At 43.1% G+C, this 13,722-nt stretch overlaps 1 protein-coding gene across 1 annotated transcript; it reads left to right on the top strand.

The window, feature by feature from the left end:
* The first annotated feature begins 4,050 nt into the window (after positions 1-4,050).
* Positions 4,051-13,444, top strand: PURB (purine rich element binding protein B). Its single transcript, XM_023226361.3, has one exon. It carries the CDS (start codon positions 4,409-4,411, stop codon positions 5,345-5,347), a length of 939 nt encoding a protein of 312 aa, XP_023082129.1. The 5' UTR covers positions 4,051-4,408; the 3' UTR covers positions 5,348-13,444.
* Positions 13,445-13,722: the final 278 nt, after the last annotated feature.

Raw genomic sequence — 13,722 nt, 5'->3', positions numbered from 1 at the left:
AGAAAGAAAGAAAGAAAGAAAGAAAGAAAGAAAGAAAGAAAATCTGGCTGGGTGCGGTGGCTCATGTCTGTAATCCCAGCACTTTAGGAGGCCGAGGCAGGCAGAGCACGAGGTCAGGAGTCCAAGACCAGTCTGGCCAACATAGTGAAATCCCATCTCTACTAAAAATACAAAAAAAAATAAGCCAGGCATGGTGGCTGGCGCCTGTAGTCCCAGCTACTTGTGAGGCTGAGGGAGGAGAATCACTTGAACCTAGGAGGCAGAGGTTGCAGTCAGCCAAGATCATGCCACTGCACTCCAGCCTGGGCGACACAGCAAGACTCTGTCTAAATAATAATAATAATAATCCTCCAACTGCGTGCAATGTTATGTGCCTGTAATCCCAGCTACCTGGGAAGCTGAGGTAGGAGGATTACTTGAGCCTAAAAGTTCAAGACAGGCCTGGGCAACATAACAAGACTCTGTCTCTAAAAAAAAAAAAAAATCCTCCTCCTCTCCTTCTCTCATGCCCCACATTTAGTTTTCAAATGCTGAGCCAAAGATCCCACATGCTCCCTCCCCTCCCACCAGCACTGCCACCAGTTGCACCCAATCCTTGCTGGCTCTTGTCTGCAACACAGTCATTGCCTCCAAACTGAGGGCCCATCCTAGGTCCCACCCTAACCCACCCAGGCTATCCTCTACTATGGGTCACTTCCTTGAAGCACAGAGCCAGAGGTGTTACACTTCTCACAGTCAAGTGGCTCCCCCTTGACTCTTCAATTTGGCCCAAGCTCCCTGCCTACAAGTCAAAGGCCTCCCAGTGGGACCCAGTCTAACTCTCTTCCAGATCCACTGTTCACCACCCACTCCTCACAGATGCTGGGCTCTATCCAAACTGAACTTCTCACCATCTCGGGACATATGTTCCCTCTGCCCAAAATATCCTACCCCTGTCTCCACCTGTTGAGATCTATCCCTAAAGGATTATTCAATAAATAGTACTGAACAATTGGTTAGTCATTTGAAGGAAATTTTTAAAATTCTTCACTCATTCTATACACCAAAATATATTTCAGATAGTTAAACGTAAAATATAAAAATATAGTAAAATAACATATATAAAAAACAAAACCATAAAAAGTTTCTAAAAGTGTTCAAAAATGTGACTACTGAATATCTGAAAGGGAAGAAGAATCTAAGCTTAAAGCAAAGAATGAAATTTCAAAAGAAACAAGCAATGTATCTGACTCATTAAATAGAAATTGACTTGTTAAAATCAAACTGATAATGAACAGAGGGAGCCCGGCACACTGGGAGGCCGAGGCGGGCAGATCACAAGGTCAGGAGATCTTGACCATCCTAGTTAACACAGTGAAACCCCGCCTCTACTAAAAATACAAAAGAACTAGCAAGGCATGGTGGCAGGCGCCTGTAGGCCCAGCTACTTGGGAGGCTGAGGCAGGGGAATGGCATGAACCCAGGGGGCAGAGCTTGCAGTGAGCCGAGATCACACCACTGCACTCCAGCCTGGGCGATAGAGCAAGACTCCATCTCAAAAAAAAGAAAAGAAAAGAAAAGAAAGAAAGAAAAGAAATGAACAGACGGGGCTGGGCGCGGTGGCTCATGCCTGTAATCCCAGCACTTTGGGAAGCCAAGGTGGGCAGATCACGAGGTCAAGAGATCAAGACCATCCTGGCCAACATGGTGAAACCCCGTCTCTACTAAAACTACAAAAATTAGCTGGGCATGGTGGTGGCATGCCTATAATCCGTTACTCAGGAGGCTGAGGCAGGAGAATCAGCTGAACCCGGGAAACAGAGGTTGCAGTGAGCCGAGATTGCGCCACTGCACTCCAGTCTGGTGACAGAGTGAGACTCTGTCTCAAAAAAAAAAAGAAATGAACAGAGGGATAGAGAGTCCTTTTCAGGAACTGAATGTTGGGGGCTTCTACGTAGGTAAGTTGCATTAGAGAGGAGAAATCAGAGTTGGTTAGCAAGAAACTAGAGGAGTTGAGTGGACATCTTTCACAAAGGTCAAGTGATGCCTGAAATTGCGTTCCTTCCCTAGGGATTTTCAATGTCTCAATCCTCTCCAAGGATTGAATTGTTCAAGGCCCAAAATTTGGTATCTTCCTCTGAACTCTCCTTCTTCTAGGAAACTGATGTCAAATCCACCCTACCTGCTGGCAGCTCCCAAACCTAATTACTACTGACCCATGTGGATGCACCCCAGAGTTCACATTTATTGAGCACGTACTGTAATTTAGGCATTACGCTAAACATGTTTCAAGGATTATTGCCCAAAAACCCCTACAAGGTATTTTTTTAGTGTTATCCCCAACATCCTCTTTGATTCTTCTCTTTTCAAAATAATAATTACTTTATTGGGGTCTAATTTCTCTATAATAAACTACATTTCAATGAGTTTTGGCAAATCTGTGAAATCACGATCACAAACAAGATACAAAATACATCACCCTTAAAAGTTTCCTTATATTAACCTTTCCAATCTGTCCCTCCATATTCAGGCCCAGGCAACTACGGATTTGCTGACACACACACACACACACTTCCTCTTTCATATACTTTTATATAAATGGGGTCATACAAACTGTGTGAACATACTTTGACTTCCCTCAGGTAAATACCTAGAAGTGAAGGCTGGCCACGGTGGGTCACGCCTGTAATCCTAGCACTTTGGGAGGCCGAGGCCAGTGGATTGCCTGAGCTCAGGTGTTTGAGACCAGCCTGAGCAACATGGTGAAACCCTGTCTCTACTAAAATACAAGCTGGGCATGGTGGCGCATGCCTACAGTCCCAGCTACTCCAAAGGCTGAAGCAGGAGAATTGCTTGAACCCAGGAGGCAGAGGTTGCAGTGAGCCAAGATTGTGCCACTGCACTCCAACCTGGGCAACAGAGCAAGACTGTCTCAAAAGTCTTGATGAGCGTGATGGCTCATGCCTGTAATTCCAGCACTTTGGGAGACCAAGGCAGGCAGAACACTTGAGGTCAGGAGTTCAAGACCAGCCTGGCCAACATTGTGGAACCCTGTCTCTACTAAAAATACAAAAATTAGCCGGGTGTGGTGGCGGATGCCTGTAATCCCAGCTACTCAGGAAACTGAGGTAGGAGAATTGCTTGAACCTGGGAGGTGGAGGGTGTAGTGAGCCGAAATCATGCCACTGCACTCCAGCCTGGGCGACAGAGCAAGACTCAAATTAAATAAAAATAAAAAAAAAAAAATTAAGGATGAGGACATTTTGGCTTGGGAAAATTAAGTAACTAGTCAAGGTCAATTTCAAACCCAGTGCAATTGCAGAGCCTACACTTTTTAACACTATTCCAATACTGCCTCTTGTTACACCTCAATGCTTACAACAAAAAAAGACCTCATAACAATTATTCGTTTTATTGATAAACTAAAGATTGGCAGAGTCAATTCCCTTAACCACTTTAATATGGCTGTGTGGATCTCTGGATCCACAAATCTCACCTCATTCTAAACCATCTTCTTTCTACGTTGTTCCCACAGTGATCTTTCCAAAATGTGAATCTGATCACATATGGTGGCTCCAGACTCTGGAGCAGGCACTAACTCTCCCGCATTACCAATAGCTTTCCTTTATCTATTCCATCCTACCGTGTCATCTACGACCATTCTTCAGGCATACACACCCCCAGCTGCTCTGAGCTCCCAGTGTCACGCCCTGGGTGCCTCTGCACTGCCGTCTCCTATGCTGGGTGGCTCTGCTCCAGAGTTGCCAGGCCAACTGCAGCTTGCCCTTCAGAGTGAGCTCATGCCTGCTCTGGGGAACCCCACAGGCTGCTAAGAACCCGCTGCCGAGTGCTCCAAAGGATCTCCCTCACCCCAGTCGCCATAGTGTAGACTGGAACTCTGTTCCCAGCACACAACCAGGGCAGACAGGCTGGGGCCTGAGTATGCTCAGCTAACGCCCCGGAAACGAGGAGGGAAGTGAACGACACTGGAGTCTAAAATAAAAGTGTCATGGGGGAGAGGCGCGTCGACAGACGCAGCGGGAGCCTGAGTCACGCTAAGGCTGGCAAGTCCCCAGGCCCAGAAACCGAGCAGTAGCACTAACCGACTCCCACCTTGCCGGCAGCCTGGCGCGGGCCCTGACGTCACCCCTCTGCGCCACGCCGCCGCGGCGCTTCCGGCCGCGAGGCCGCGGCGGGCGGGACGGAGTGACTTCATGGGAAGTCGCGCGCCGGAAGTGCCTAGGGCTGCACGGAAGTGGCGGGGGCGGGGCGCGAAGGCGATGGGGGGCGGCGGCGGCCGGCGATGAGCGGCGGGAGCGCGTGAGCGAGCCGGGCGGGCGAGGCTGGGGGGCCCCGGAGCGCGAGCCGCAGGGCGGAGGGCGGGGGCGCGAGCGCGGCGGGCGGTGGCGGCGAGGCGGCGGCCGAGAAGATGGCGGACGGCGACAGCGGCAGCGAGCGCGGCGGCGGCGGTGGGCCGGGCGGGTTCCAGCCCGCGTCCCGCGGCGGCGGCGAGCAGGAGACGCAGGAGCTGGCCTCGAAGCGGCTGGACATCCAGAACAAGCGCTTCTACTTAGATGTGAAGCAGAACGCCAAGGGCCGCTTCCTCAAGATCGCGGAGGTGGGCGCGGGCGGTTCCAAGAGCCGCCTCACGCTGTCCATGGCGGTGGCCGCCGAGTTCCGCGACTCGCTGGGCGACTTCATAGAGCACTACGCGCAGCTGGGCCCTAGCAGCCCCGAGCAGCTGGCGGCGGGCGCCGAGGAGGGCGGCGGGCCGCGGCGCGCGCTCAAGAGCGAATTCCTGGTGCGTGAGAACCGCAAGTACTACCTGGACCTCAAGGAGAACCAGCGCGGCCGCTTCCTGCGCATCCGCCAAACGGTCAACCGCGGCGGTGGCGGCTTCGGCGCGGGCCCCGGGCCCGGCGGCTTGCAGAGCGGCCAGACCATCGCGCTGCCTGCGCAGGGCCTCATCGAGTTCCGCGACGCGCTGGCCAAGCTCATCGACGACTACGGAGGCGAGGACGACGAGCTGGCAGGCGGCCCGGGAGGCGGCGCCGGCGGCCCAGGGGGCGGCCTGTATGGAGAGCTCCCGGAGGGCACCTCCATCACCGTGGACTCCAAGCGCTTCTTCTTCGATGTGGGCTGCAACAAATACGGGGTGTTTCTGCGAGTGAGCGAGGTGAAGCCGTCCTACCGCAATGCCATCACCGTGCCCTTCAAAGCCTGGGGCAAGTTCGGAGGCGCGTTTTGCCGGTATGCGGATGAGATGAAAGAAATTCAGGAAAGACAGAGGGATAAGCTTTATGAGCGACGTGGTGGGGGCAGCGGCGGCGGCGAAGAGTCAGAGGGTGAGGAGGTGGATGAGGATTGAAACAGGCAGCTTCCCCTACTGGCCTCCTCCACCCCACCACCATCCCTTTGGCTAGAGAATTCCCCGTCCTGCTCATCCCCGGTGAGCTAGTGGAGAGGGAGCCAGGGAGGCCGCAGAGGGAAAAAACAAAACAATATAGTTAAGAGAAATAATCGTAAGAGAACAGTGACGGACAACTTGAGAAAAGCAGTCAAGTTCCAAGGAACTGACAGCAACCTGCAAAGAGGACAACAGCATCTCCTCACCTGCATAAAATTCTCTCAGCTTCTGTTGTTTCTCAACTGAGGTTCCTAAACCCATCAGGATAATTCCTGAAGGGAATAGATCCTTGCACATCCGGGGCAAGAAACACGTCCACGTTACCCAGACCATTGATAACAGTTGCATTTAGATTGCACCTGGGTAATCTGGCATAAAAGATCTCTCTCTACGCCTCACTCTTGGAGTGTCTATCCCTTCACCTCCATTGAAATCAGCATTTTGGATCTAGGTCTTCATGGAATCCTTGAGAAGAGAGGCCTTTATAGTTATCCAGTTCTGAGGGTTCAGGTTCATGAAAAGAAACGCAACTTGGAATAATCATGGGTTAAAGATAAGATTTCAAGAAGCCATCTAAGAATACAGAACCAAATTGGATCCATTTTTTTTGAAAAATGGTGTTGCATGGAACCTGGACCAAGGCAAATGTCTTTTCTTTGCAAAATTGTTTTCCAGGATGCCAGTGGATTCAGATAGCAATGCTTGGAGTAGAATCCATTACTAAAATAGTTCCAAAGTTGACAAAAAATTTTCGAAGATAAAAGCAGTTTTACATTGGGGGTTGCTGAGGTAGGCACAAGAAAAAGGCATAAAGCACAAGGCAGACTGTTTGAGTGGATTGGTTGCTGCTCACTAAAGTTCTTCCCCTGATCTCTAAATATGGAGGTCATTACCAAGAAATGGCTTTGGTATGAATGAGAGCCAGATCTCCACTGTGTGAGCCAGTGAATTATGGCTAATTCGGCTGTTACAGCCACTGGTTGGCTGGATTTTAAACCATAAAACTTGAAGATTACCTACAAAAGGAACAGTGTGGCTATAAGCCTGAGCTTTAATGGAATATACATCCTCACGGAAAAGTTGGAAATAACCAAAACTGAAGTCTTAATTTACCTTCAGTTTAATCTGTGGATTTGTTCAAATACTAAAGATCCTCAGGTCCAGAATTCCAGCATCATTTATTCTTTTAAAATTTTTAAGAACTTGATCCATTGTATCAGTACCTCACAATCAGAGTTGGCAAATGATGGATGAATGATTCAAGCAGTGCACCCGGTGGAAGCTGAAATCCATCTGTGAAAGGAACTGAAGTTAACGTGAATATGCTGACTATATCCTGGAAGCATTTTTATACCATCTTGAAATTTCAACAAACTGGCTTTTGCCAGTTAATCCAGCTGTCTTTCAAGAATAAAAGTTGGGGTTTTCAAGGATCGCCTCTTTATATTTTAAATGGATTTTCAGTAGAAATGATTTTTACTAATCAAGTTAATCCCACCCCATCAAAAGGTATTCCTAGAAATGTCATAGACCTAGGTAACTTTGAATTGAATGGGAGCTAACGTTCTTTCCAAAGTTTTCAGGTATTCTTTGTGTGACACCTTCTCAACCAGGAGGCAAGTAACCCCACCTCCACAATCTTAGTATTTTTTTTTTTAACTGCATGCCTGCCCCTTATTTGAGCTGCCTTTTTAATTTATTGCATATCCTTTTTATTATCTTATTTTGGTATTATTCAATCTATACAATCTTTTTGTATTTATTGGGAAATGAGTAATATACAAAAAGGTTTTCATGTATTTGTGGCTGAGAGGGCGGGAAATAATTGTGTACATAAAATTAGGCTTTTTTAAAAAAATAGATTATGATGCAGAATATTGTTGATCTTAGATTTAAAAAAAAAAAAAAGTGGAAGAGCCACAAACATTGGTGCCCTTTTCAGACTATTTCTCTACTCTCATCATCCACAGTAGAATTTTTAAACAGATTTTTTTAAAGCTTTCTTTTAAATTTTTCTCCGTTGCAAAGAATGTTTCCTAAATTGTATGGGAGCAATAGTATTTTTGATGTTTTAATGACATCCGTATACTTGTACTGTATTTTGTACTACAAGGCAGCTGTTTTCAATAATGTCCTGCTGTATTTACCTATGTGTTATGAGTGTTTATTTCTTTGCTGCGGAGAACAAATTCCTAAATAGTTTTAGTAAAGGAGCTGAGAAGCTAGCATTAGGTTTGCAGAAACTGTTTAAGTTTCAACTCTGAGGCAGCAATGAAAATTAAGGTTGCAGCTATTAGTTGATTGCTGTAACTTTTTCATTTTCAAACCATGTACAATTCCTGTATAGACCAACTTGTTTTCTTGCTTCAGTGGTGGTTCTGTTGCTCAGCTGCAGTGAGCCAGTTCAATTTTGCAAAGGTGCAGTACCTCTCCTTTTCAAGGGGTTGGTTTATTTTTCTTTTTGTTTTGGCTGAATTGCAGTAACTAGCCTTGCCTTTCTATTCTGTAGAAATGACAGGGTCTTCACAATCCTTCACCAGTGGCTACTAAGCTATAATTAGCTGAATAGAAAGAATGTGGAAGTGGTCTGAGGCATATAGAGTATATGCCAAGAACACTACCATATATGGCATCAGCTTTGGTTACCAGAGAAATTTTCTTAGTCATTAGACCATATAACAGTAATATATCATATGTAAATCTTTAGATATCAATTTGAGAATCCTCCAAAAAAAGGAGCAAAGAATGCATAAGCTATGTGTTGGCAAAAGTAATTTATATTAAAATTTTGACCTGCCTATGTAAGATTAAGTGGTAATGTCATAGTGGTGGGTTTTTAAGTCTTAACCAATCTCTAAGGTTTGTTTCTCCTGCAAGGGATGATTCATGGCCTCTTCCCACTGCAGGAAGATTGCAGAAGGCTGTGGATTAATTGTAGCATTTCACTGATCTTCATTCCAGTCACTAGGGACAATAGAAACCTGCAAAACACAGAGATTCATTCGTAAATATTATTAATAGTTTATTAAAGGAAATGGTCTTTGTTAATTCCAGTCAGATTGTACAGACATGGGAAACAACCAATTTTTTTTTCAGTTGTTGCTATGAATGATTTTGAGCCTTTTTTTTTTAAGCTTGGCAAACATCCCAGCTAATCAAAATAGTCATATTCCTGAGAAGTAGGAAACTAAAACTTCTTTTCAGATAATCGTTAGAAGGTTTGTTTCCCAAACTACCATAGTTACAAAGTTGAAAAGCCAAATTTTAGGAATAGAATCAAAAGAATAAAAATCTGTGAAGAGATCCTACTACTCTTCCTACTATGTTTTGGTTTCTATTGTCCCTATCATTTCAGCAAGTGGAACAGCAGCAAGTTTTTCAGTGCATATGCTGCACAGAACAAAATATAAATCTGTATGGCACCAAAAAGTGAAAACCAAACCAAAAACCCAAACACTCTATGTAACTATTGGAGGCATGTAGGTGGTATAAATGACTGTAGCTGTGATACACACATGGCTACTTGTCACATCACTTTCCATAATTATTTACTGCAAAATGATTGAGAGGCTTTTGGCGCAGGCAGCCATTAACCTCCTGCTTCCTTTGTTACCTCTGGATTACTTTGCAGTAAATTGCAGGTCTTTTAAGAGATTCAAGCTTCAGTTTTCTCAAAACAAAACAATTATCCTGTCTTATCTGAAAATGCAGGGTTGTGGGCAAAAGAGGCTGGTTATAATAATGCCCTCATATTGAGTGGTCTGTAAATGGCTGCACACTTCAGGCACTGTAGTTGCTGAAGATGCTTTGTTAAATGTGACCTTGACTGGCTTTACAGGGGTGTAGAATGTAATCTACACAAGGTGACTTTGCATCTATCTTGCTCTTGAGGTGGATGAAATTGAGAAGCTGGAGTGTGTAAGCCATGCACATAAGTATTCTTCACTGTAAATTTTGTTTTCATTTTTAACCCAATTATGGTACTTTATCCAATGCACAACTGATCTCTCAGTAGATATTCATTTGAAAATAGTGTGGCCTTGATCAGTGAGAAAGGGAAGGAGAAAAGTGACTTTTTTGCTTATGTAGAAATGACTCATTTGCTGAGAGTTTGTCTTTCTGCAGCACTCTTGGTATAATGTTAGTGATCAGTCTCCTTTTTGATTGGGGAAAATTAATGTTTTTGACCCTGGAGTTAATTCAGTTGAGTTATCTTCTATTTTTAGGAAGTATCAGAATTGCTCTGATGAATAACAAACTTGACTGTTTTGATGTCCAATCTCAGGTTTTACAATATAGTGGTGTAAAGTCCCACTATTTTTAATTCTTAAAACAATTTTAATTTCGTAAACCCTAAAAGTTCACATGCATAAGGCCTGTTCAGAGAGCAGAGCCTCCATCTTTTTGCTCCTTTTCTACTTTGTACTTGACTTGAAAAAATGTCAAGTGACTTTACATTGTATATTTCCATTTTAACCCTGACATTTCTCAAAGATAAAGCACTTTTTGATCATGAAATACATGAAATCTTTGTGTGATGTGGATCATAGTTTCTCAGGCTCCCTTAGATAATTGCTTATGAATATTGTTCTAACTCTGTGTAAGAAGAGTAGAAATCTTTGCTAATGTTAGAAGATTTGTATTATTGATCCAGAATGCATTTTGCTAGTTTCCAATGGATGGGAGAGTAAACAATGCTGCATTCACAATTTAATAAGTTACTTTCCCTTGAGCCTTAAGGTAACTTTTTCTTTTCTGTCAACCACAGCACTGAAGTTATAGTAAGTGAATGAGATTATCAGTTTTCAGGGTTGGTTTTAGAGTACTGTAAATCAATTAGCTGTCTTCCTAAAGAGTTACAACTCCCATTCAATATACTGGATAATGGGTGTGTGGGTGGGGCTGGGGAGGGCGGGAGATAGTTTGTAGAAAAGAAAAAAGAAAAAAAAAAAACACATTTACCTTAAAATATAGACAAAAAAGAATATGTGTCATATGCCCCATTTGAAATTCCAAATGTGGCCGGGCGCGGTGGCTCACGCCTGTAATCCCAGCACTCTGGGAGGCTAAGGTGGGCGGATCAGTTCAGGTCAGCCTGGACAACATGGTGAGACCCCATCTCTACTAAAAATACTAAAATTAGCCGGGCATAGTGGTGCGTGCCTGTAGTCCCAGCTACTTGGGAGGCTGACGCAGGAGAATGACTTGAACCCAGGAGGCGGAGGTTGCAGTGAGCCAAGATTATGCCATTGCACTCCAGCCTGGGTGACAGAACAAGACTCCGTCTCAAAAAATATATATAAAATTCCAAATGTAAGGTGGAAATGGCAAATTATAACTTCATTTCTCCCTGTTTTAACTTAGAAAAAACAAAGTCATTAATTTTCAAGTATTAGCCCCATAGAAGTTTCAGCAGATAGCTGGACTCTTGAATAATGAGTTCTTTTGATAGGTCTGACTTTGCTATTTAAAGTCACCTTTCCCAGCCCTCAGTCTTAAAACTCAGTTTTGTTACTGATGGATTTAACAGACTCTTACTTGAACAATTGTCCAATTATCAGTACTGAAAATTAGATTTGGAAAATTAAAAAATAATAAAATTGCATCATGAAAACTTATTACCTTAGAGATTCCCAATTGATATCTGTACCCCTGATCCAAGTAAGGCCTTCATGAATGTATTTTGTATTTCCTAAAGAAATAGGGAATATGCCATCAATGTAATCACCTCTATTCACAGTCATTTAATTTGAAAATCTAACTCATGCCTCTTGAATTAGACATTCCAATTGGGATAGGTAGAGCCATGTTAAAACAATAGAATAGCAACTGCCATATTGGTAGTTTCACTGCTCAATATGATTTCTAATAAGAGCAGAGCTTTATTGGAAGCTAAAACTCATTTTTCTCCATAGATGATTCTAACAGTTTAATTTAAAAGTATAATTACACTTCCTAAGTGTCAACAGATTTTGAGTCTAGAAGCAAATTTCATTTTCCTTGTATTATATCTAATATCCATTGACATGAATAAGAGAACTAATTATGTCTTTTTTGTATGATGTGGGCCCACAGTATTGGAAAGAAAGCAATAGCCCTATTCATTGTCCACTAGGATATTGCAGAAGACATGAGTTTGTCCTTTTTTTCCCCTTTACCTTAAATAACACTTCAATAGCTTTTCAATAACCTTAAATAACACTTCAATAGTATTTTCCAAAATACCCATTTAGGCCATCTCTTATTTCTTAAAGCCAAATATTTCGTCCCAGTCTTAACCCTGAGTTGCAAGATCAGGCTGGTTGGAAGAATCTTTATATTTAGAAATAGGATGGTGAGTAGTTTGTTTATTCTCTTGTTAAATTCCTTTTTCAGAGACATAACTGCAGGGAGAATCCCAAGAGAATTGAAGAGCTGGATTATGTCATTAAACACATTTGTGTTGTAGGAATTTGGGAGTTTCATTTTGAACTGATAAGATATTAGACATAAACCCTTCTTCCAGCCCACATGTCACCCGTGTACAAAAGCTCTCTGGAATTTTTTTTTTTGAGACGGAGTTTTACTCTTATCGCCCAGGCTGGAGTGAGTGCAATGGCTTGATCTCAGCTTGCAACCTTTGCCTCCCGGGCTCAAGTGATTCTCCTGCCTCAGCCTCTCAAATAGCTGGGATTACAAGCATGTGCCACCACGCCCGGCTAATTTTTTGTATTTTTAATAGAGACGGGGTTTCACCATGTTGGCCAGGCTGGTCTCGAACTCCTGACCTCAAGTGTTCTGCCGGCCTTGGTCTCTCAAAGTGCTGGAATTACAGGCATGAGCCATCACGCCCAGCCTACTCTCTGAATTTATAAAAGTCAGTAGGTTGAGCAAAAAGTCTAGAAACTGGCTTTAAGTCAGTATGGGACAAACTTACAAAGAGTGCATGGTTTTGCACATTTCGGTAGCAGACAAGTAAATCTGAGTTATTTTTCAATGACTTATCAATATTTGAATAGTAACTAAGATCGTCAGTGTATTTGGACTTTTTTTGAAGTTCTAAAACAATTGTAGGGATTTATTATTTTGGGCCTCCAGATGTTTTTCCAAGATCATTTTTAAACATTAATTTGTCTTCTGATATATTTCCAGATAACATACTTTCCGTTCTATAGGAATCTTCACTGCCAATCGTAATATCTACCAGTGGCTTCCTTAGACTATTCACTCCAAAGTTGGGACTGATGTCCTGCCAGTAGAGAATCTACAGAAATAATTTGAATAAATTAAAACCAAATCTTGATAGCAGGAGACAGCTTCCTGATCTAGATGTACAATTAGAGTTTAGGTTGGAAATTACTTTAAAATGTGTTTTTTGGGGATGTCTTAAATCTCTGTGTAAATACCCACATGCTTATGCATTGTAAACCAAGTGTGTATTCCTATGTATGAATTTGTAAAACTGATTTCTGCTTCAAGAGAAGCTGCACCTTTAATTTTATAAGGTCCCCTCCACCTGTAACCCTATAAATGTCTGTAAATAAAACACTGAAATTTGTAGTGATAGGATCAATTTGGGAATATCTGCTGAGAGACCAAAAAGTTCATTTTTTTAAGTACCTTGGTTAAAGAGTAAAGATTATTCCTCTTATTTTTTAAAGAAGAATGCACTTTAACAAACATAGAGCTGCATGGGCAATTCAAACAAATCTGTGAAGTGCAGTACCCATTCAGAAATCACACTTCCTGAAAACCGTTCAAAAGCAGAGTCCAGACGGGCTGTTGATCTCACTGCCTGTAGGTTGAAGCTCAGATTCTGATCAATTTTGAGAGGAGCAGGGCTGCTTCAAAAGAGCAATGTGAATACAGTCAGAAGCTTCAGACTGGTCTGTAAAAATGGCGGGTCCCGTATTTACCACTAACTAGCAAAACTGACAGAAAAACTCACAGAGAAAAAAGAATCCTTCCTGCTGGTGTGCACTCCTTACAATAGACTTTTGCAAATGGAATTTTACAGTCTATATTTAAAAAAAATTGTATGTTTGTAACAAATAAAGTATGCAGAAAAGTGAATGACAATCTTGTGCTTGTGTCTCTCAGTAATTATGTGGTGATGGGGGAGGGAAATACCATCTGTTGGGGCTCACAGATGGGTATGGAATCAGGAGTTCCCACTTAAAACGACTTAAGTCATTGCACATTTCATCTGAACTATATAGCCTGTTCTAGAACTTCTGGGGTGCCATAACCCTTTTCTAGTAAGCAATTTGTGGAGTAAATCAAAACTGCAAATTAATTTTATGCTTTGGTTGATAACGTAGACAGCCACTTGCTTCCCTTAATTTCTTCCATCATTT

Source organism: Piliocolobus tephrosceles, chromosome 8 (genome assembly GCF_002776525.5).
Source record: "Piliocolobus tephrosceles isolate RC106 chromosome 8, ASM277652v3, whole genome shotgun sequence".
NCBI lineage: Eukaryota > Metazoa > Chordata > Mammalia > Primates > Cercopithecidae > Piliocolobus > Piliocolobus tephrosceles.
The sequence above is the reverse complement of the archived record's forward strand: the minus strand, read 5'-3'. Positions and strand labels throughout refer to the sequence as shown.